This window comes from Ambystoma mexicanum, chromosome 8 (genome assembly GCF_040938575.1).
Source record: "Ambystoma mexicanum isolate Mex_15411 chromosome 8, UKY_AmexF1_1, whole genome shotgun sequence".
Classification (NCBI taxonomy): Eukaryota; Metazoa; Chordata; class Amphibia; order Caudata; family Ambystomatidae; genus Ambystoma; species Ambystoma mexicanum.
Genome location: NC_090929.1, coordinates 21,821,326 through 21,846,490, shown reverse-complemented (window position 1 = coordinate 21,846,490; position 25,165 = coordinate 21,821,326). Strand labels below are relative to the sequence as shown.

The 25,165-nt window shown below is 46.3% G+C and overlaps 1 protein-coding gene across 2 annotated transcripts in view; it reads right to left on the bottom strand.

The window, feature by feature from the left end:
* Nucleotides 1–25,165, bottom strand: part of GLE1 (GLE1 RNA export mediator) — a 570,581-nt gene that overhangs the window by 253,000 nt on the left and 292,416 nt on the right. For both annotated transcript variants that reach the window (XM_069609167.1, XM_069609166.1), the window contains exon 9: nt 22,216–22,285. In XM_069609167.1, coding sequence (XP_069465268.1) covers nt 22,216–22,285 — 70 coding nt within the window. The remainder of the gene's footprint in view (nt 1–22,215; nt 22,286–25,165) is intronic.

Here is a 25,165-nt window from a genome sequence, read left to right as displayed (position 1 = left end):
CAAGAAAGCCATCCCGTTCCTCCCCTTCGGGAATATGTTCAGCCGCTAATGAAACAATTCCACAGAGTGTTAGTGAAACGTGCTAAGGCACACACAGAGTTGGTTGCTTTCAAAGCCATACCCCCTGAAGAAAAGACTTTCCTCGCTCAACCGTCAAAATGTTGGTCATCCCTATGAGGAGGGATGGTAGGGTACGACACCTGTTTGCTGGGGCCGTAGCCACCTGCTCCACCAAACTCTCCGGAGTAGGGTGCATGGACAAGTAGCCGGGGTCGCCACTGGCTGGTCGGTACTTTTTCGGCAACAACTTACCCACTGCCGGGAGACTCTCCAGAGCAGCCCAAGCCGCCGCCACCCTTCTTTGCAAGGCTATATGGAATGGCAGTACCGGGTCAGTTGGTGGACCTTGCTCCAAGATATCTGTCAGGTCATCCTGCAGAAATTCCACTGGTGGTGCAGACCACCCCCAAGTACTCCGTCACCCTCGACATGAGCCGCCGGTACGAAGACTCGGCATGCGTGCCAGGCTCAGGCCTACCAAACTCAACCTCCGGAGAGGTGTCCAGACCACTGGCATCGTGCAAAGACTGACGTAGGTCTTCCATCTGGCTATGACCAGATAAGAGGTCGTCAGGAACCTCATCAGGAACCAAACCTTCCTCAGATCCTTCATCCACCTCGGAAATATAATCAAGAGGCTGGAATAAATCCCTGGATGACGGCACAGAAAAAGGTACAACCACATTTTTTGACTTGGCCAGAGCCTTCCTCTGGGTTTCCATCAGTCTCCAGGACACCTCCGATAAAGCCTCCTCGAAAGGAGTCGAGGGAATCTACGTTGAGCGTGGCGCCGATGGCTTCGACACAGGCCTCGAGGGCAGCGCCCCAAGCGTGTCCTTCGACGGCCACAACGCAGATGGCTTCCTCGGAGGCGGAGCCTTGAGAGTCCAATGACGGACATGGCGCCAACGTCTTCTTCGAAGACCTCACAGGCTCAGACGGTCTAGAGGGCGTCGAGGACCACGACCTGGAGCGGGCATGTCTAGAGCGATCCACCTAGTTCGATCAGGACCTCGAAGGCTCCTGATGACCGCGACGACCACCCAAGCCCGAAGGCGTGTGAGCGGTGGCCCTAGCACGTTCCCTGCCAGCTTCTTTCGAAGGCGCAGACGGAACAGAGCCCTGCGATTCAAAAATCGCCATCATCTCTCCTGCGGAATGGGATACATTTCGTAGAGAGGAATGCTTGTTGGGACAAGGAACCCGCCGACAGACGAGGATGGGGAAGGCGACCGGCGACGGCGCTTCCACGAGTGCCCCGAACAGGCAGAGGAATGGCGGGAACCACTCTGGGACCGAGACCCCCTGGACTTATGCCGACGACGCAGAGAGTCGCCTCTCGAATAGTCGGTTGAAAGCCCCGCGGATTTCGACTTTCAGGGCTTGGAAACCTTACCGACAGAAAGCTTCTTCCGTTCCTGCAAGGCCTTCGATGTCAATGACTGGCAATCGTCACAGTCATCCGTGGCATGGTCCTCACCGAGGCACCAGAGGCAGGCGTTGTACGGGTCCGTAAGTGACATCTTGGAACCGCAGTCCCGACACTTCTTGAATCCCGACCGCGGGGTGGAAGACGACGAAGACATGAAATCTTCTCAACAAACACGTTCGTAAGAACCAATAGTATTACTCAGAAGAACCGAGGCGCGCTGAGATCTCGGAAGCGAACACGTTCGTGGAAAAAACGTGCGTCCTACTTATAACATCCAGTGACGTTGGCTTGACGGAGGACCTCGAGGACAGCGTATCGACGTCATCGACGTAGGAGCCGAAATTTATTTGAAGCAGCACAGCTGTGGCGATTGGCTGTCATAAATGTGGAATACGTTGGAAGAACCATTCCCTTCGAAACTGCTCTTCTGAACACCCGTGATGACCTGCTCTCTCTCTTCCAACTCTCCTTATGTTCTCATCCTCCTTGATTGGTCTTCTGCCTTTGACAAAGTCAACCATTCCATCCTCAAATCGGCTCTTTGGGCATCACAGACTTGGCACTGGACTGACCGACCTCCTTTTCAAACTGGCCCTGTGCAACTGGGTCTTTTTCTCTGCTCTACATCACTCTACCTGCGGCGTCACTCAGGGATCTATTCTCTCGCTGTGGCTATTCAATATCTATAGTGCTCCACTAGCCCACTTGATCTCCCCTGTCTCCGCTCATTCCCAGAGTTATGCTGATGGCACAGCTGTCCTTCAAGCTTCCCTCTCCTGCCTCTTAATGTTCCTCCCTCATCCCAACTGCCTCACTGCTATTCGGGCATGGTGTGCTGCAAACAATCTGTCTTAATGCCAGTAAGACTGAGATCCTTCTCATTGGGACTCCTGCCTCATCCTTTCCTCCTACTCTCTGGCCACCCTTCTTCGGCCCTCCCCTCTTGTGAGGCAAGAAAACATGGTGTAATCTTCAACTCCTCTCTCCTCACATTGCAGACCTCGCCAAAAAGGCCCACTTTCAGCTTCACCTCCTCAGAGGCATTCTCCCAGTTCTCACCTTCCCCCAGAAACTCAATGTCTCCAGAGCTCCAGTTCTCTCCAGGCTCGACTATTCCAACAGACTCTTCCTTAATCTGCCTCCTTCCTCCCTCTGCCCTCTTCAACTAATCCAGAACAGGACTGCAAGACTTATCCCTTGGCCTCAAGCTCAGGGACCGCATCTCTCCAGCCCTAAAAACTCTCCACTGGCTCCCGGTGGTTGCAAGGATCAAATTCAAGACCCTCAGCATCATCCAAAAGGCTTTCTGGGGCCTAGGACCATGCTACATCCAACATTCTCACCCTAAACAACAACCTGCTAGAGTCCTTCGGTCTTCTATCTCAAACTCTCTGCAGATCAGACACTTCTCTAAAGCAGAGGGTGGGAGGTAGATCTCTTTCCTCGGCAGGAGCATACCGCTGTAATGCCCTCCATCCCCCACTTTGACTTGAGCCCGATCAGTTACGGAAACTTCTAAAATGTTTTCTTCCTTCCCTCCCTCTCCTCGGTTGATCTCCACCTGCCATTGCAACTAGTTGCCGTGTCCCCTTATGAGTCTTACTGCAGCCAGGCCGGCTCACCAGTCTTCCCCTTCACCCGTACCAGTGCTTGCACCCTGGCTTCCTTCCCCGACCAGCACCCAGACTCTGGCCCACCCCTGTCTTCACACTTAGCATACAATTCTTTTTAACTGTGCGGGTTATCTTAAGTTTTTATTTTCCCAAATAATGTCTAAGCACTCCCATTTGCTATTTTATGGATTTTTTTATTGGTATTTTAGGTTTGTAAAGGTATATTAGAAAGGTTTGATGTAAACCATAAAACAAAAAACGTTACATTTTGAGGTACTTTATGTATGAGGATTTGTATAGCTGTTTCCCGGTCAAAAGTGATTTTTTATATAGCTATAAATCCAATAAATATAAATTAAAAAAAATTATATGAACTTCAATCTTCACCTGGTATACTCTCCTGCCAGGACTTTATCATACAAGGCACTCTTTCTTTCAGCTTGGGCTTTAATAATCTGTGGATAACTTGATTTGTGAATACCCTCACCACTTTAGCAACAGTGCGGTTTCCCTCATGCTGCATTCTCAAGAAGTGATTTACTTTATTTGGTCACACGGTAACTCGCTTGTTCCTTTTGGGATCACCAGTTTGTTGCTTCTGCAGAGCAAATTATACTCACTAGCAACCCAGTAAACCATTTTTCTTCCCACGGCTTAACCGGTTGTCTCCCGCGTTTCTCTGCTCTCCCCCCCCCCCAGACCGCTGTTAGGGCGTTTTATCATTTTTATGCTTCATCCCATCTTCTAGTGAGACCCCCAGCACTTTTTTGCTTGACTTCTGGACCTTTTCCTTTCAACCATGAATAGTAGAGCCTTTTTTCCTCATTCATTCTTGTGGCCTCTGTCTTTTGGAACTCTATACTTTGTATTCCACGCGTGCTATGGAGTCTGTCTGTTCCATAGCTCTAAAGACATCTGGGTTTTACTACTGCAGCACACAGCTTCTTATGGGAGGTGTTGCTGGGGACCCTTAAGGTCCTCCTTGAAGATTATTTTTCTGTATCCTCAAGTAACTACAGTTCTCAAGGATAGATGGGGTCGGATTGGCCCCTCGGCCTTTCGGCCCGTGGCCAGGCCAATAACATACCTGGGGAGTGGGGGCGGTTGCTGGCCATGCCTGGGACGGTTTGGGAAAAATAAAATGTGGGGGAAAAAAAAGTTTTAAATTCTTTTTTTCCAAAAAGCCTTTCATCCTTATTAGGTCGATAAATGAGTACCAACACAGGTTGGGTGATATTGTATGCATATTTGTTCTATAAAAAAAAAGAGCTTAAAGTGCTATACAATAACATTATCACTTCACCTTGGACGTCTGCTTGGATTCACAGTAATTTAGTGTACTTAGAACCAATGCTATTTGATGCCACTTCCTGTTTTGTCACGGTGTGAAAGGTCCTGTTTCATCGCTTCCCGGGATGTCACTTTGGGGTGGGGTCAAATGACATCACTTCAGGTGACGTCATCAAAAGTCAAGGGGTGGGACACTTTGGGTGACCGGGCCTACTTCTGGTCCCAGTCCGATCCAGAGGATAGAGAGATGCTTTGTATCCCGCCCAAAACTCAAGAGTCTTGAGAGCACACACCACCTTCAATGGAGTGCCAAAGGGATACCTAGTATCCCCCTTCTCTCTGCTCCTGTGATGTTTTAGTCACAAAGACAGTCTGCTACCTATGCCTGGTGGCAGTGGATGTGTTCTACCAACTATTATGTAGTTTTTGTACCGCAGGCTATGTCAATAGCCTCGATAGTGCACAGCAGGGGCACCCAGGTACCAACTTGGGGCCTCCCTTTGTTCGCCATTACTAGCATGGTTGTTCTTGGTTAACCCTTCTTCAGTGTGTTTTGCCTTTGGTGGGAACCCTGGGTCCTGACCCAGTTTTCAGTGCGTCAGAGTGTCTTCCCTTTGGCTGGTTGGAACAAACAGTCCCAAGACAAACTTAGAATTGAGCCATCTCTTGATGTGCTAGGAGTTTCCAGAACTGCAGAACCCAAATACCAGGAGACCTGCTGCCCATTTAAGTGCATTGTTGTGGAAAGGTTGAATCCATCCAAATGTTTGCTTATCACGTAAGGACACTCCAGCGATCCGTTCCAACTCGCCTAGGCCCCCCCCCCCCCTCAGAGTGAGGTACTGCAGGAAGCGAAGATTCACTGGCCGATTTTTGTCTTTTGTTGGTGCTGTAGAAAAGGTGCCAAAACCGCTGAGTGAACCAAAAAGTTGCTTAAAGTTGTGCCCCAGGTCCTCCCTCGAGGCTGCTGCTGAGCGACCCTGTCCATTGTCCTACATTCAGTCATCAGACCAAGGAATCCGGAGGTCGGGTCCAGAGCTGCAACATTGCGGAGCATCCAGCACAAGCATGTTCTTCTAACCTGAGGTACTGTGGGGGGGAAAAGGGTATTGCTTGCCCGATTTCACGAAGTCGCTGCACAGTGCTGGAGTGCACCTAGAGGTGTCCAGGGTCACCCCCGTCACCCCCCCTTACCTCAGATTCAAGCCCCTGCTTGTGTCCCTTCATCGAGTCCTTTACAAGGTCTCCCTGGTTAGGTGTGAACTTGCTGCTTCTATAACACTAGAGACTGGAAGAAATCCTGAGGAACTCTTCGTATTCTGCTGCTCGAAAAAACCTTGAGCCCTCTCCAAACTGCCTTTAGCGAGGGTTGCGTTTTGGGACTTAAGACTTACTGGGTGAAGATACCCTCTCTAGAACCTTGAACCAAGCTAATGTTAGACTAACCATGTTCCTCCCTTTAAATAACTTTGCTATATGTGTTTTCAGAGTAAATGTATTAATGTGGTTAGGATCCGCAGGTGTACTTAATAACCGATAATTCAAGTATTCCGAAGTGTCCTAGTGTAAACATCTAAAGTATTTAAAGTGATTCTGGTGTATATATTATACATTTATATAAATAAGTATGAGTTTCTATGGAGTGCATATCTAACTAAAGTTCAGTGTACTTACCTACAGCTCACATCTTCCTCTTAAGTAGCATGACTGCTCTGCCACTCTACCAAGGTCCTGAGTTAGTATTAGTCTGTACTAAGAGTTGGGGGATCTACAAACCACTGGGATAGCTTATTAAAGTCTTACTACCAGTAGGACTTTAGGAAAACTCCCCTAACAACTGCTCGCACCCCGGTTTCTCTGTTCCCGTATTGGATTCACCTTCAGGTTGCCTACCACTGCGTGCTTGCATTCAGCGTGGTTCACGGCGGTATTACAAGTTTGAGGCGGTTCGGCGTCTGCAGCTCTCCTCTCCTTCTCATAATCAGCTGCAGCTGGCCCATAAGTGAAATTCCTGCCGTGCTTACTCATTTGCCAACTGGACCGCTGCATTGGTTGCCCAACCTTCATGATCATCATTACTCTATTCTTCTTTCTCGTGTCAGTCATTATGGAGTTGCTTTCTGAATGACTTGAAGTATGTGTATATTGAGCCTCCAGGAAGTGATACTCAACTTCCTGCCTCGCTCTAGCTGTCGCCATGCATATTTTCCTTAAGACTATGGTCCGTCATTCTCCCGAGGTATAGATGGTCCTCCATCACATACCCGCCCCCAGGGTCAGGATCAGGTAGTAGCTGCCGTCCCCTGGCCATCCCCTGGCCATATGGGAGGGGCGTTTCCTCTTGTAAAGAAGTGAGGACATAGTCAAATTCATCGCATATAACAAAACCCTCGAAATTTCACTGAAAAAAAATCTTTAAAAAGTTCAGTTCAGTTGACCAGATTAAGCAAAACCCTAGAAATTTAGCACGGATGTGGGACCAGCTTAACTCTCAAGCTCGCTTTGATGTCCACCATAATGCCATTTTGTAGGTCATTGTGAATCCCTTCTCTTATATGCATGTGCTCATGGACTGGTATATAATATATGGTTAAATCCACATCTGTGAGTTCCCAGGGTGTCTTGAAGGGATCCGCCCCGAGTTTGGCAACTCAGAGAAGTGGAGAAAGTGTGTGTCCGTGCCTGTGAGCCGTGATCTGTGTACTGTCACGGTATTGTATATTATATTATATTGTATTAACCCATAATGAAACTAAGCTGATGAAGTTACGAGCAGGATACAGGGGCTGTCACTATGCAGCACTGATTGGGTGCTGACCTGTATGACAATTGCTTGTGCTGGGTTAAGTGTGGTTACTGTGCCTGGCGTCAAGCACCTGAAATCGACTTGCTGAGTTCAATAATAATTGGAGGTTGCACACCGGTGAACGACGGGTGCTAATATTATGTGTTTTTTCTAATGAGTCCAACGCTGACGTTCTGAACAAGATCTTAATCCCTTGATCCCTTGTGAGCAACACTTGACATTTAGTAATCCAATGCTCCCATACGAGTTCGGCACTGCATGTTTAGTTGAAATTTAAGTGTATTTTAAGTGGAATAAGTCATTAGCTATACATAATAGCGTTTGAGAAATTGTGCTATAATAACGTCATAACAGTCCGATGCTGACTGGAGGTCATCATTTCTTGCCTACACAAAGCAAATGTGCAGCAATGCTAGGTAAAGTAAAAACCGTGCATTCTGCATTTGTTGATAATTGTTGATATTGTATCATGTGTTATAGACTGTAGGAATTGTAACATGGCTGAAACCAAATTGGGGAGTGACAAGCAGTTATATAACTGGTAAAGAGTCCAAATTAAAACAGCGTGGACGCCGCGTTTGCCCAACTCAAATCATTACACAAACAGAAAAACAAATGTCAACCTGGAAAATGACCAATTACTAATAAAAAATTAATCCACCCAACTCTGCAGAGGCAGTGCAGGCTGCACTAGCCGTGACTCATGAGCTCCAATTATCCCCTGGTTGCCTTGGATAGAAATGAGTAGGATCTGGTAGCACCTGCCAGTGTGTGTGAGTGTTAATGGAAATGGGAAAGATGCTAGAACTAAAATTGGTATCCGCGGGTCTTGATGCCGCAATATGGAACTTTGCATGCTTTGGGGATTCTGGAGGTGAAGTAAATCAGGGACTAGGAACGGAGCCTGCCTCTAAATTTTGCATACCCTCCATCTATGAATGTGACCAGGACTAGGAGACGGAACTATTAGCTGTGCATATTCCTTTGGACACTATACCCGCACCCAATGTTAGAACTGATGCCCAAATACATGCACCCTCCTTAACTAATTCTAGGTTATTGGTGTCTCCAAGTGATCAAATCAATCGCAATACGAGCATGGATGAGATGGAGCTCGAGTACATGGGAGCTCTGCTGTGACCCTGATGATATCAGACTATGCTCCCTGTAAATTGAACCTTTAATAGAGGATGAACTACCCCAACATAAAAGTGACCTCATTATCAACCTGCATATGCCAGCGGCTCCAGGCAACCTTAGTTTTGGTTTAACTGCACCTGTTGCTACTATACTGAAAACACAAGTAAACGGCTCGAACACTAGCAAACATGAAGGCTGCAAGTGGTATTACACCAAATAATGATACGATTCATGCTACAATAGCCAGAACAGCTAGTACATCAAGTGTAGATAGTATGACATCAGATGAAATGTTTCAAGCCTTTGAACGACTATTAACAACCTTGAGTGACAAATGTGATCAATTAGAAATTAAGATGGCGTTACAATCCTTATTATTGCATAAGAGCATTAACCGAGGCAGAACAATTGTGCAAGCTCAAGCCACCAATACTGAGATGCATACTTTTGGTCTACCCTCAAAGGAGCATCAAGTCCCCCTTATTTTTCTCTGGAAAGCCAAGTAAGCATAAGAAGAGCATTATCCAAAACACTAAAAAATGAACTTAAACACAAAAAATATGAAAATAAAAAAAGTGGTACCGCAGGCCGTCATGTATGCTAAACGACCATGAGATAAGCAGAAAACTAATACACTGCCACCTGTATTGCTCGGTGCACCCGTTAGATCTGCTATTCCACCGAGCAGCGCAGAGGTCCTAAATAACAAAACAACCTTGCAGAGTCCACGAGTTATAGGTTAGGGAGAATTTTCAGTTTAGTGCTAAATTCCTCCCACCATAGCGATCCCCAGCTCTTTTGCTGTACTTTGGGACTTTGTACTTTTAATTATGTGTTTTCTGCATTTCTTTTTTAACTTTGGAGTCTGACAAACTCCATAGGCATCATCTTTTACATTGTGACACACAGCACCTTCAGTGCAGTGGCACAGGGAAGTCTTAGATTTCCCAAAGGTTTAAATACCTTCTCTGGGATAAACTACTGTTTCCAAGAGCAGTGAAGTGAAATGGACTACTTACATTTTGTAACTTTCTAGACCCAGCACACACTATCTTACAATAGAGTGCTGGAGGGGTTAGTTAGCATCCCCTTAGTCTAGTTTCTCATGTAACATTTGTTATGTTACCCTTTCTAAAATTAATGGCTGGTTGCAGTGGCTTACTTTTTACTACCATTGTGTGTTTTAACCGCGGGCTGCGTTCGCAGCCACGCTAAAGGCACCCATGAATGCCCATTTCTTCAAAATGGCCCAGTCCCCTTTTTTTGCCATTTCTTGTTGGAAAGGTCCTTCTTGATATTTACTTGGTTTGGTCCCTTTGTTTGTTTGGTCTTTGGCGGGATTCACAAGTGTCTATCTCTACCTGTCGTGTTCCCCAGGGGTTTAACGTCTCCCTGGCTGTTCAACCAATACGTGGCACAACTTTCCCACTGCACTGCCGCTCTCTGCCCCAACTTTCAGTGCTATGCGGATGACTCTGCTCATTTTCAGGCTCCCTTCAGCCACCACTTCTCCTTCTCTCATCTCCGGCTGTCCGCCATCCAGGAGTGGTGTGCCGCCAATCTCTGCCTTAATGCCAGAAAGACTGATTCTCCTCATCTGCACTCCTGCTCTCTCCTTTCCGGTCACTCTCTGGCCGGCCTCTCTTGGCCCTCTTCCTGCTCCCACCTGTGAGGCTAAAAACCTTGGTGTAATCTTCGACTCCACACTTTACTTCTTTTGTCACATCTCTGATGTCTCTAAGAAGTCACACTACCAGCTGCACCTCCTCAGAGGTATTCTTCCTTTCCTCTCCTTCCCCCAGAAGCTCACTGTCTCCAGAGCTCTGGTTCTCTCTAGGCTGGACTACTGCAACAGCCTCTTTCTAATTCTGCCTGTCGCTACTCTCCGACCCTCTGCAACTCATCCAAAACAGGACCACAAGACTTTTCCTTGGCCTCAAGCCCAGGGATCGTATCTCTCCAGGACTGAAATCTCTGCACTGGCTCCCTGGAGTGGCGAGGATTAAGTTAAAAACCCTCTGCATTGTTCACAAGGCCTTCTGGTGCTAGGGACCTCAATACCTTTAACTCTCTCATCCTAAATATCTTCCTTCTCGAGCTCTTCGCTCATTTGCCTCCAACTCCCTCAGGGTGAGTCGCTTCTCCAAGCAGCGAGTTGGTGGTAGATCTCTTTCTTCTGCTGGGGCCTCCCTCTGGAACAGTCTCCCTGCCTCTCTGAAACGTGAGGAGAACCACCTCCGGTTCCGGAAGCACCTCAAGACCTTTGGTTCTGCTTTCCCTCCTACTATCCCCTGCTGATCTCCTGGCAAAATCTGAAACTGCACTGGTTACCTGGCTACCCTCTGATCCTGGGCCCTGGCCCCTCCCTGCCAGTTGCACACTTGCACTGCCCCCCCCACCCCTGGCAACCCCTGCACTGTGGGACTGTTTCTGTATCCCTACAGCCCCTACTTGCACTTGACACCTGATGTCTGTACTTACTCTTGCACTTGCCACTAGCTGGCTACACATTTATGGTCTTTATTCATTTTACTGTTATCCTATGTACTGCACTGCCCCCTCCCCTTTCCCCCTGCACTCCTCCTGCACTTGCACGATCTCAATGTCACCTGGCCTAGGACCGTTGTCCGTCTTCCCTCAGTTTCCCCTCCCTTGCCTCGTCGCACCTTGAAACACTTGTGTATAGGCGCATTATAAATGCCATATCATATCAAGCCCGTCTCTAGTGCCAGTATGTCTGGCAGGGGCAGGGCATGAGGGAGGTGCCCAAAACCCCCGGTGCTTAATCCCCTTGGTTACAGAAATGCACCCAAAGGTGATTGGCTGGCTGGCTGTCCGGCAAGGACAGTCACCCTGCAATGTGATTGACAGATAGGCTGGAATGAATGGGAGAAACCTGCATAAAAGGTGAGGCTTTTTGGCTTTGAAGGCAGAGTCGACCACTGGACGAAGGAATCCGAAGAACTTGGAAGAGACGCCTGCTGCAAACTCCTGTACCGTTGGTTTGCCTGGTGAAGCCCTGCTGCTGTGCTGAAGCTCGGAATTCGCCTCGACTAGAGAAGCCATGCAAGGACGACTTCTCCCTTTGAGTTGGTAGGACCAACCAACTCCAAAGTAAGCCCGTCTGGACATCCTCTCGGAGCTGGCTGTACTCGCCAGGCAGAGAAACACTAGATTGTGTGCGTTACTTTTAAGTCGATCCCGAACACCAGGAAGTTCCTCCGGAATTCCCTAAAGCAGGACTGACCAAGCCTGAGCCACCTCAGATTGCTAGACCCCAGATGCGATGAAAGTCCAGAGTGGTATCCAAGAACCACTGTGTTGCTATTTGCGGTCAGGCGCGAGGAGCCAAAACACTGAAGAACCGCTGAATTGAAGTTTGCCAATTGCTGCCGCTGACCTTCCCATTGCAGAGCAGGAGTCCCCAGACGTCCTCCATCTTGCCCCCATGACTGAGGCTCAGGAACAACACGATCTGCAGAGCTGTACAAGAAGAGAAGGCAGCTGGAACCATGTCTTCTAACCAGAGGTACTGTAGAGCACTTCCATCTTGTTGTGTGGCCTTACTTGCTCTCAGTTGAGACCTGTCTTGGTTACCTTGCAAAGTTGCTAAAGCTTTGCCCCACACAAGCCTCCCAGCTTGTGGCCCTTCAAGTGTTCTATTTTCTACAAACATTTCTAAAAACTTTGTGCAAGACTTCTTACCTACCTGCAAAGAAGATCTTCAGCTCCCCTTGACATTGTGCAATTAACATTGGCTGTCCTGGCTCCCTGAGAGACTCTTCTTACCACCGACTTTGTGCTTTGGCCTTTCCCCCAGGAAAAGGTCAACTTGCTCTGCATTGGAAGGTATCAACAGTACTTACTTGTTTATGAATTATTTGTTTACCTTTGTATTATTCCTCTCTCCTCTCTTACACCAAACTCAGTACTGCTCTAAATGTACTAGTGATAAATCAATGTCCTAGCTATTTAAGTCACCTGATGATGTAGGCAGTGTGTGTGTCATCCCCAATGGGTAGCATCTAATTTAGAGAAAATACGTTTTTTTTTTAAGTGTTGCACAAAATAATTGTTTAATCAAGAAACCTTGTGTGTAAGAGTTTATTTGAATACTTGTCACTCTGAATCTCTGTGCAACTCCCCTACAGCTCACACTGACCCCTCTTGAGATAAGCCTGGCTTCTCAACACGCTACCAAACTGTGTAGTTCAGACTTATACCAAAGGTTGGGTCCCGTTTTCCAGGAGGTCAAGGATATTGTAGTGCACCCAAAGGATACTGCATACAATCTTGCCTAACCTAGGTCAAGGAAAAAATTACTTTAGTAAATGATGTTGCTATATTAAGTACTCAAGACCTACAGGGTAATAATACGATTGCGAGCAATAAAAAAGATGGACAAACTTCACAGAAATGCATCACTGACTAATGGGTGGCTACGAATAAGCAAGTGCAGGGTATTGTGCCCATCCACAGTAACAAAATGAATCATCACAAATGGATAATTCATTAAAGGTAGTACAGTTACAAGCCTTACCAAACGGATATGCCCCCCCCCCCGAACAAGACAGCAGTACTTGGTCTATTTCACGACATGGCGCCCCCGTGTGTAATATTATCTGATGCTATACACTTGGTCGATCAAGTAGACCATAGTAAAAATAACATCACAAATGTGTGCTTTAACCAGTTGCCTTGTTAGATTACGTAATGTCACATCAGGGATACACAAGTGTAATTTCACGAGTCCCTACGAGTAAGTCAGAATTATCATGTACAATAGTTCACACTAAAATTAGTAAATCCCCGACAGATACTTTGATAAAGAACTCCGACATTAGGAATACCATTGGGCAGACTGCGATAGTAAACAATACGCAGCAAAGTCATTGTAGAAATAATTCTCGACCTAATGGACCCTTGATAGATATAACTACCGACTGCTCTCAGCTGCCCAAGGACATTCGGCAGACCAATTCAGTACATCCAGACAGCAATGAAGCAGACTGCGGGTATTGGCAAGGGCTTCCCACAATTTTTCCAACACACTTTGTGCAAATGTCTCGATGACACTCAGATAATACTTTCATGGAATACTAGATGTTTTGCTCTCATTTTTAGCGAAGAAGGGCTAATATCTAATCTAAGTAATTATTCTCTGATCGCACTACAGGAGACCTGGTTGTGCGAGGAGGTTGACTTCGATGGACATGTAACTATTATCAAAACAGCAATTAAAGGGCCCATGGGAAGACCCAAGGGTGGGTTACTGATATTGGCGGCAACCCGTTGAAAACTAGATGAAATTCGGAGCCCTGTTTCAAATGGTACGAGCAGCAGAATTGACCCTTGGAGTAACCCGCTTGATACTCAAATGTATATGATCCACCGAGGAACATAGCAACATCTGTGAATGTTGAAATAGTGGGAAATATCATCGAGATATAGATCTGGACCTATACTAGTACTGGGAGATTCCAATGCCCCGATTGAACTGAAAAGGCTAAATCAGTGTGAAGTTAATCCATCTGAGCCGTTTGAGGAATACGATAGTAAGCCATCGGGATATTGCCTAAGCAATTCCATTTCAACCTCGTCCTGTTAGGCAAAGTGGTATCACTACATATTATCCCCACCAAAATATTGCCGTATATATGGTCGTCTGGAACAGCCATAGGCAATATTTTTGGAGGGGATCATTTTTGGGAGCAGGGGTGTCCTCCACAGGTTCCATGCATCAATATCGCTGCAAAAATATGGCGATATTTTTGCAGGGATATTAACTCATGGAACCGGCAAATGTATGCAGTACCCTCTGGGAACACTACAAACAACTGACTACAGGTATAGGAAACCCGACCTTTGCTATAAGCTTGTACTACACAGTTTTGGTAGCGTGTTGAGCAGCCACACTTATCTCAAGAGGGGTCAATGTGAGCTGCAGTGGAGGTACACAGATTTACAGTTCCATGTATTCAAATAAACTCTTACACTCAAGGTTTTATCAGTCAGTTAGTATAAGCCACCTTCAGAAGGGAGCAATATAACTAACTCAAATACACTTCATGAAATACACTCTTAATATCTCTAAATCAGTAGATACCTTCTTTGAGATGACCCACAGACACGACCTACACCCTCGGGTGACTTCAATTGCTAGGGTGCTGGGGACATTAATATATCACTGTTGCATTTATAATCGTGGAATAAGATGTCAAAGGAAAATATTTAAAACATACAAGAGACCAGAGATATTCTTAAACAAGCAAATACTTTTGGACCCCGCCCCCCAGAAAGAGTCCTTCAATACAATAGGCTAAGCCAAAGTCAATGGGCAAAAGTATATGGGATGAAGTACCTCTGGTAGGTAAATGGAAAAGTCTTTGCACAACGTTCTAGAAGTCTTTGAAGAAAAGAAGAATCAAATGCAAGTCTAATCGGCTTGTGGACTAACGAGTAGTAGAAGATGCAAGCAACTCTACAGCAAGAGGCAAGTTCTCTCAGACTTTGTACAGTTCCTTTAAAGATGAAGAAAAGATGCAGCAGATGACTCCTGTGCAGCTCTGCAGAACTCACTGTTCCTGAGCCTCAGTCGTGGGGACAAGAGGGAAGACGTTGGGGGACACCTGCAATGCCCTGGGGCGGTCAAATCTTGCAACCAGCAAACTTCACTTTAGGTGGCTGTTCAGGGTTTCAGCTCCTCTATCTGCCACAAATAGTAACACCGCAGTTCCAGGCCATCGAGATGGACTTTTCTTACTTCTGGGGTCACGCACTCTTGAGGGGGCTCAGGCTTGGTCAGTCCAGCTTCCTGTGTGTCGGAGGATCTTCCTGGAGCTCTTGGACAGCTTAAAAGCAATGCACATAATCTGGTGTTCCTCTCCCTGGCTATACGGTTTCCAGCAGAAATTCTGGAAATTCAATCAGCTCCGAGATGGATGTCCAGGTGGCTTACTTTGGAGTTGATTGGTCCCACCAACTCAAGGGGAGAAGTCGTCCGTGCAGGGGCTTCTCTGTCGATGCGAACTTGGCATTTCAGCACTGTAGCAGGGCTTCACCGGGCAAACCAACGGTTCAAGAGTTGCAGCAGGCATCCTCTTCAAGCTCTTCTTTGGATTCCTTCGTCCAGTGGTCGACTCTGCCTTCCAAGCCAAAAGACTCGCCTTTTATTCAATTCTCTCCCATTCATTCCAGCCTAGCTGTCAGTCACCCAGCAGGGTGGCTGTCCTTGCCTGACAATCAGCCGGCCAATCACAGAGTGCATTTGGGTCTCCTGGGAGACTAAGTACAGGGAGTTTCGGGCACCTCCCTCACTTCCTGCCTTCCCCAGACACCCTGGAGCCAGAGGCGGGCTTCACTTGTGAATCCCGCCAGAGGCAAAATGAACAATGGGGCCAAACCTGGTTTGGCGCGCAGAGTAAATCTCAAGAAGGACCTTTCCACAAAGAAATGGCTAAAAAAGAAGACAGGGGCCATTTTGACAAAAATTGCACCCTTGGGTGCTTCACTGCAGCTGCAAACGCAGCCCGCGGTAAATGCCCACCATGGTAGTTAACAAAACCACTGCCACAAGCCATTCATTGAGAAAAGGGTAACATAAGATTTTTTACATGAGAAGCTAGACAAAGGGGATACTAAGTAACCCCTCCAGCACCCTATTGTAAGATAGTGTGCGCTGGGTCTAGAAAGTTACAAATGTAAGTAAAGTCAATTTCCCTTTACTGCTCTTGGAAACAGTTTAACCAAGAGAAGGTATTTAAACCTTTGGGAAATCTAAGACTTCCCTGTGCCACTGCAGTGAAGGTGCTGTGTGACAATGTAAAAGATGATGCCTATGGAGTTTGTCAGACTCCACAACCAGAAGACAGTGTACAAAATAACAAACATACATGAGCGAGTGGGGAAAAAAGGGGCACATTCTCCATGTTAAAAAGATCAAGTCCTCAAAATCCAGCAAAGTTGCTGGGGGTCTCTAAGGTGGAGGGAATTAGCAAATTTCTGAGAATTCTCCCTAACACTTACACCCGAGTAAGCGGTAAATCTGCTGCCACCCTTGATTATATATTTGTAAATGAAATTGGCCTACACCTAATCAGAGATATGGCCATTATACATTGCAGTGAAAGTGATCACTTTCCATTATGTGTACTACTGACATCCTTAGCAAAAATCAGCAAACATCAATAGCCATAAATGGACATAACCACAAATACGCAAGGGAATCAAATTCGGTGGAATGACCAAAGAATTGGGAAAGCGTCGAATCTGAATCTTTGCTCACTACATTCAGTGGAATATTTGAACTTCCAAATGGTCGAGCTGACAGAGAAGACATTGTCTTGGCCTTTGTAAGGATGACCGCCTTGATCAAAGAAGCCTTAATGGAGAGGCGTAAATATAAAAATACAGCAGAACAAAGTACTAAGAAACAGAATCCTTGCATTACACAATCTTGAAATAGCTGCTGCCAAACGGTGCCTTAGGAAATCTATTAGTAAAGTCGTTTAATCATCAGACAAGTCCCAATTCAGCAAGTGAAACTGCTTATTGCGTTAGAGTACTCCAAGTGCAATATCGGAAATGGCTGGCTAATCATAAAAAATACAGAATAGGAACCCCTGGAAAGATATTGCCCAGTCTGCGTTGGAGAAAGACGCCAACCGGTTTTGGGAATTAATGCGTGGTAGACAACCACGCGGATTACCAATCATCGGTGTTACCGACCCGGACTGGGAAGCACATATTGCTAATACTCTGGGCTTGAATGAGAGCAGAGAGGAATACTAATCCTAGTCAATTGATAACTGACACTTGGCAATGCCAGTCAACACCATATGATATAGCTAACATTAGGCATCTAAATAAATCCAGAGCCTCAGGGCCCGACGGTATTTGTAATGCTGCGATTACACGAAACCCTGAGATGTGGGCCCATGGACTCTACTTGTTATTCTCCCATATTGGCACTTCAGGCGTTATACCTTCGACCTGGAGAGAAAGTCAAATATTGCCAGTACATAAAAAAGGGCAGGTGAACCTTCCAGCAAATTATCGCATGTTGGCGATGATAGACGTTCCCTCTAAAGTTTTGGCTAAGGTCCTACTAATCGATTTGAACATCTGGATTTATGCAAATAGGATTCTTCCCCCGAACCAGGTGGACTTTGTTAAACACTCAAACACAACATAATTTACTGATATTGGCAACTTCAATTGAATATGCATGGCAGAGAAGAAAAGCTAACGTCTATGCAGCCTTCATAGACTTCTCAGCTGCATTTGATACGATCCCAAGAGAGCGGTTATGGGAAAAGCTTAGGGACTGGAATATACCGGCTGGATTGCTGAAGATGCTAATGCTTCTATATACAGACGTCAATTAGGATCAGGCTAGATGGTGAAGGCAGGTTAACAGTATCCCTCAGTACCCGACATGGAGTAAAACAGGGTTGTGTGGCCATTGCCACTCTTTTCAACCTATAGCTGTCTGATAAGGGATTGGAATTCATTGCCTCAGTATTCTGCCCTGTGAAAGTTGGTCGCTACTCCCCAAGTTGGCTTGCCTACACCGACGATTTGGTGTTAGTTGACCATAATCCTAAGGGTCTATAAAGCCTTGGAAGATCTCTCGGGACATATGCACAAAGAAATGGTCTGGCAATAAACATCGAGAATAGCTAGACTATGGTATTCACTCCTAGACCACACAAATGTAGAATATACCATTGTATCCTAAATGGTGAGAAACCGGAGAATGGAGACACCTACAAATATCCAGGGTTGTATCTACAGAGTAATTTAAAATGGGACAAGCAATGGAACGTGATTAAGTGTAAATGCAACCAAGCACTGGATACAATAAATCGCTTTGTGTATAAACAATGTAGTACGTCCTTCGAGACTGTCCCGTTACTCTACCAGACTAAATCAGAGCCAGCATATTGTAAGCTATTGAGATATGGGCAGGGAATTCTACAGCTACCCTGAGAGGATATGAAGCAGGTGCTCTCCGCAAGCTATTTGGACTACCTCAGAGATTGCCAATTGAATTATTGTATTTGGAGTTAGATATCTGGAATTACATATGATGTAATTAGGAAAATCATTGTATTCTGTGACAAAATGCTCAAAATCCAAAATGTTACTATGACGCCTTCTGCAAACTTGACGATTTCCTCAAGCTGGGCACCCTAGGTAAGATGCTTTACGTTTGCATGAAATGGCAAGAGGGATGCTGTGGTATGAGGCTGGATGGTGCAGTCTAGATTATAAAGAGCAGCAGCATAGTAAAGATCAGTATCTAAATCAATCTGTTTGCTACCATCATATTACCTTCTATGAATATATCTTGAGAGATGTTACACCTCAATATATAGCAGCTTACCCTAGTGCAATAGCAAACCAATATGTAAGACTTCCATTTAATGTGAGTTTTGCTTTATTGGCTCAGGGGGAACCAGTCAGGGATTGCGCGTACTAGACGCTATTGCAGGTTGTGTGGAATTGATATTCGAGAGTACATCTTTTACTTGAATATGAAAGCCTAACATCTCAGCGCCGGAAACATCTAAATGAGTATAATCACGGTATTAACATGGATGATCTTACTAGGATATGGCCTGCATTTCTTAAAGGATGGGATTTCCATTTGATATTGTACGATTTTATTGGAGGTGCACTGAAAGGATGAAGATACAGACACAGAAATGTGCTATTATTACCAGATGTCTGTTACGGAGAATTCTCTGTTTAGGCTGAATTTCCTAACCTAGTGAGTCCCCCAGCAGCTTTGCTGGATCTTTGGGGTTTATTTTTTTCTCCTGCCAAGAGTGAGACTCTTTTACCCTCACTCTTGGACATGATTTGAGTGTGTCTTTGACTCTAGATGTGTTTAATGGGCTATGGGGTCTTTTACTCCATAGGGCTTCATGTGTTTTTGTGATGTGTGTTACACAGCACCCTCAGTGCAGTAACACAGGGGTGTCATAGTGACTCCCCAGTATAGACTCCATACCCTGGGACTGACTACTGTCTCCCAGGACCGGTAAAGTCACCATTGACTTTACTAGTCTTAAATTCTGAACAGAACCAGTACAAACCATCATATTGTGGACGTACTGGCTGGGGCAATTCAGTTGCCCGGGGTCTGTTAGTCGAGGGGGCACGTCTCCGTCCCCCCTGATCGAGTTTTGGCTGGTGGCAGTGGATACTACTTTTTATATTCAACCGCGAATATTTCTATGGGATTTTCCCATTGTTCGAGGCTACTATATTTAATTACGATAGCCTCGAACATACCGCCGGTTTATTTATTATTAATTCTCCGGTTGGTATTTTTTGCCAAAACTCGGTTCTAAAATGGCGTGTGTTCTCTTCTGTGACTCCAACCCAAGTCGAGCCCTTTGTTCCACTTTTTGGCGGGCTTCTCCACAGAAGCCCTCCAAAGTGGTGCCACTCTGTCTGGGGTACTTAGGAGGGGGATTTAGGCACCCTGGACTGAGTTGCCTAGGCAACACAAGTCGCACTCCGTCCTGATTGGCCCAAGTGGTGAGCCGGCCGGCTCACCACTTAGCATGTTTGAGTGACAGCTAGGCTGAGTGAATGGGGGTTTTCTGCATAAAAGCAGGGCTTTGGGGACTGGAACTTCAGAAGTCGCCACAGGACCTAAGAATCCGACGAGGGAGAAGCTGAGCTGACCTGCCACGACGACACCACCGGTGTAGCCCTGCTGGACCGCCACCACTTTTCCCAATGACAGAGGAGATCTCCCGCCGGAGAGTCTTCTTCCTTTGACTGGTGGGGATAACCAGTTTCACTGTCTTTTCGCCTTCCCGACGTATCTCGTGGCCGCCTTGCCTGTGCCAAGCACCCCGGCAACCGGCATACCACGTTTTACCACAACCGCAAATTAAAGGGTAATACCTTTAACCGGAAGACTCCGCAGCTGGTTTCTTCCCTGGCAGCGCAACGACCTTCATCTTTCCTCCAAGTCGAGATCTTCTCTTCCCCTGAACGACGACGAGACTTGCACCCGCTGCCGGGAACACCTGCCACCGCTGGAGGATCCGTCCCACTTAAGGTACCATGTCCCGCCCGGCTTCCCTTGCCACCGACTGTACGGGGTAGATTTAGCCCCCGGCTTTCGAACCTGGGTCAGCCTGGGACACCGTGGCTAAACTTTTCTGAGCCTCTCTAAACTCTTTTCGAACTCTCTGCAAGACTTTCTAAGCCTAGTGTAACCGTGATCTTGGGCGCATTTGTGCTCTTCTCTCTAAGAGTGGGCCCAGCCTATGGACTTTGGCTCACAAGTGACTCTTGCTCTTCTGCCTTGCTAAAAAGTGTTCCTAATCTTAGAGTGGTGCATCTTCACATATTCTGTCTTTTTCCCTCCCTTCTTCATGAGCTTATTAGAGTGCCATCTATAGTTAAGCGCTCTCCTCTGTATGAAAATAAGTGGTGTTAACTAAGACTTACCGAATAAGGAATAAGGGTTGTATATATTATAATAATAACTGTGTTTAGAGTGTTTTACAGTAAGAGTGCTTCAAACAGTGTGTTTTAAATAAATAATTATATACTTTGATACCAAAGCTCTGGTCAGTGTTTGCTTGTGCTATTGTATCTGAGTGCCTATTGTGTATACTTTGCATACTGCCTAACTCTTCTTGAGGGAAGTCTGACTGCTCAGACACAGCTACCAGGTAAATCTGGGTGGTACAGACTGCTACCAAGTGGGTTTACTGCCAACACCTGTAGTCCTAAATCTTTTGCAGTGTTCCCTAAGGGAACTGCACAGGTTTCTGCCTAACAATGTCTATTTAAACTGCCATTTATTTTTTTTATTTCTTTTAGGATTTTTAATTTGGTGGTACTCTCTGCAGGTTTTGTGAGATTAATTAGAATCTGTATTATATGTAATGAAATTTAAATTTATTAGGAAACAATGTGATGCATAGTAAGTTTTATATGTTGCATACACAAAGCTTGTTGCTAAATGTGTATTAAATAAATATAGCAGTGGATTTAACCACATTTTATATACCAGTCAAAGATACAAGGAAAAGTGGACTGAACAGGACAGACCGTGATGGAAGATGTGTTTGCAAACACAAGAGGGTTAAACGTGTAATGATTACTGATTACACATTTGATGAAACAATAGGAAGTATATGTATGAATTAGTAGCGCAATTTGATAGCCTTTAATTTGTTACGAAATCCTGTCTCCTCTCCTGGAAGTAATTGAACCTTCCCAATAACCAACCACCGAGGTAGGAACGATAAGAACTAGTAACTGAGCAAGACATATCATGTCTATTGGTCCCACGTATACTCGTGGTCTCCTTTCTCTAGATATGGGCGGTTGCTGCATCTCCTGCTTCCAGAATTATTGCAGCCGAGTTTGTCATTTCTTCAGGAGGCATTTTGCTTGAGAAGATTTCCCATCTGCCTCATGCGGGGCTCAATACACAAGTAGTTCAGGTCTACTCTCCCAACCCCACCACACTATGGGTTATCCTGAAGGGGGTCTATGGCCAGAAATACACCAATCATGACCAGGCATGGCATAGTGAGGGAGTGAACTTTATTAAATTCCTATGGTGGCGGGACAGCAACAGGTATGCAAGCTCCAGTCCTGAATTCTCTTGAGGGCCCACCTCGACGCTCCCACACTAACTGTTGCCACTTCCATTGTTACCGGTTGCAGGGGGCCCACGGGACCCAAATGTATTGTATATATTTCAGCATTGGGATTGGATCTGGTCCAACACAGCCCCAGCCTCCTTGCCGCCCACTGGTCCAACCCATCCCCCTCTATCTTTACGGGGCCATGCGATGGCAAAGCACCAGCGTTGAAATAGTTGCACTTACCGGAGATGGTGCTGATTTGACTGACAGGAATGGTTGCAGCTTTCTGCAACTCCATCTTCACCTTCTTTACCTGCAAGAAATACAAAATTGAGACGATGGTTGGGACAGATTAAGGGCAAGTTGGAGCATCTATGTTGCAAACATCACTGCACAAATTCTAAACAAACTCACAAATGTAGAGCTTCTCAGATATGCCCAGAGGTGACTGGAGTACAGGGGGCCCATACTTCCTGTGCCCCCCCCCCCCCGAGGGGAGAGTGGCGTACAGGTTGCCCACAATTACAATGACTTAGAGAGTATGGGTTTAGGCAGTAATGCTTGTGCCCAAAATGTAAGGTTGAAATCATCACTGGGTTATAAACATATGCCCCCAGGGCAAGACTGAAGGGTGGGGCTCTAAAAGCATATGGTATTCAATGGAGTCATAATCCCTGTGCCTCAGGTGGAGGGTGGTGCGTAAGTTGCGTGGGGGTGGGCACAGGCCTTAAAGACGCATGTAGATGTCTGGGTAGGTGGGAGCTATTATGGTTAGTATTAATTTAATTTTTTACATTTGTATAGCGCACAAACAGTCCTAGGGCATTGCAGCACTATCTTGAGGGGCGCTTGGTTACATGGTTACACATACATGTACAGATGATGCATCTATGCAGTCAGGTCGGATTTGTGGGGGGAGGTGATCAGGAGAAGAGCATTGTTTTCATGGCTTTTCGAAATGCCATGTGTGATTCTTGAGCGCGTAGAGGTGGTGGTAGGGTATTCCATTGTAGGGATGCTAGGTACGGGAAGCTAGTGCTTCCTGCTCTAACCCTTTTGACCATGGGCACTGTGAGCATGTTTGTGCAGGGCGTTCTGGTCGGTCTTAAGGATGTGGAAAGGTGTATCCGTTGAGAGGTAGGAAGGTGCAGCATGGTGGATGCATTTGTGGGTTAATGCCAAGGTTTTGAATATCATGCGCTCTCTGATTGGGAGCCAGGGGGCTCGTTTCCTGGTGGCAGTGATATGTTCCCTTTTGGGGATGCCCATCGCTGCACATAGTGCGCTGTTTTGGATGACTTGCAGCTTTTCTAGGTTTTTAGCAGGCGTTCCCAGGAAGAGGGCATTACAATAGCTTTGAGCCAGTTATAGCTCCTGCTTTGTTGGTGCAGTTATCCTTGGAGAGGAATGGTGTGGCTACATTCAGGAGTTTGGCATGGTATGCTGCCGAGGAGGCGATCGCGCTGACTTGCCTAGTCATGAATAAGTTGGAGTCCAGGTGAACTATAGTGTTTTCACTGATTCAGATGCTGAGATTCTGATAGAGTGAATGGTGAAGTGGCTGAATTGAGTGTCGAGATGTGTCGGTGAATCCTACCAGTAGAAGCTCAATCTTGTTTGTATTCAGGCACAGTCCGTGGGCCGCCATCCAAGACTGGATGGTGGTGTAAATGTTGAGGGTTCTAGAGTCAGTGTCGTTGTCATCTGTAAGTGTGAAGAGGATCCGCGTATCATGCACGTAGTTGGCGTAGGAGATACCTAGGGCATCAAGGATGAGGAAGAGGGGTCATGTAAACATGTTGTAGAGTGTGGGCGAGGTGCAGGACCCTTACGGCACGCCGCATAGCATGATAGTCGGTGATGCAGAGGCTAAGTCAGAGAACACTTGAATGGTCCGTCCTTATAGAAAGGAGGTGATCCTTTTGGTCAGAATTTGGCCGTGGAGGTAAGGTGGTGGCAGGACATTATAGTCAACAAGAACAAATGCTACAGAGAGGTCAATAAGTAGAAGGAAGGCAAGTTTACCTAGGTCTCTGGCATCATGCAACCGATTTTTAAAAAGGTAGAGTAGGGTGGTTTCCATTCCATTCCCAGGACGGAAACCAGATTGGCACAGCCCTAGGAGTTTGTTCTCCTCAATGAATTGTTACACCTGTAGGTAGGCTGCTTTGTCCAGTATTTAAAGTAGAAATGGGACAATGGTTATGGGCCAGTAGTTCGGTGATGTGGCGCAGGGAGTGTTTTCTTAAAGAGGGCGGAACCAAGCTTCCTTGAGGCAGGATGGCACCTTCCCTGTGGCAAAGGAGGCATTGACGAAGGCGGTCAGAAATGGGGCGAGGGTGTTGTCCTTAATGATTGCAGCGGGACATGTGTCCCCTTCACATTCGGAGGGCTTCATAGTTTATGAGATTGATCATGTCATGTTCCTCAATTGCCTTGAATGAGAATGAGGGGGTGGTGTCAGAGGATTGCAGGGTTTTTGGGATAAGAGTGTTGGTCAGTGATTGTTGGGTCATTTGGATCCCTGGGCCTAGTCAAACATGCAAGGGTAGAGATCATTTGGTTATAACCCCACCCACCAGAGGCTAGAGTGACGATGGGTGAACAGGGGGCGAGTGGGGGTTATTGCTTGTGCCACAGAAGCAAGGATGGCATTCAAGGTGGTCCAATCCCTGTATCATAGATAGAAGGCAGTGTTCTGGGGGTCCTCGTGTGTGCGCCCTTCAGGAGAGGGTGGAGGAGGGAGTATAGGTTAGATGCACGACTCAAAATAGAATGTGTACTCTTTCAGCCAACACAGGGCAAGCTTGGATTTGCACCCAAAAGTTCCTAGGACATTCTACAAATCATAGTCTAAGTTCCAAAAGGTATGAGGTCAGGATAAAGGAACAGTGATCCACTCACAGGTTTCGAAATTGAGGGGAGCTGGGACTTGCAGCCTTGAAGAGCCTGGTTAGCTTGACAACAACACTACCAGGATCTACTTTGGGCTCCCCAGGGACAATCTATAAATACCCATTAGGATAAATCTATATGACATTTAATGCATTAAGAGTCATAAATAATGAACAAAATAATATTTTTGCATCTTATGTTAAAGGTATTTGTACCGCGCACCGTCACCAACGGAATTGGTCCCCAGGCGGATCTGTAAATGATAAAGGTGGGATGGGTTAGTAAGGTGAAGGAGGGA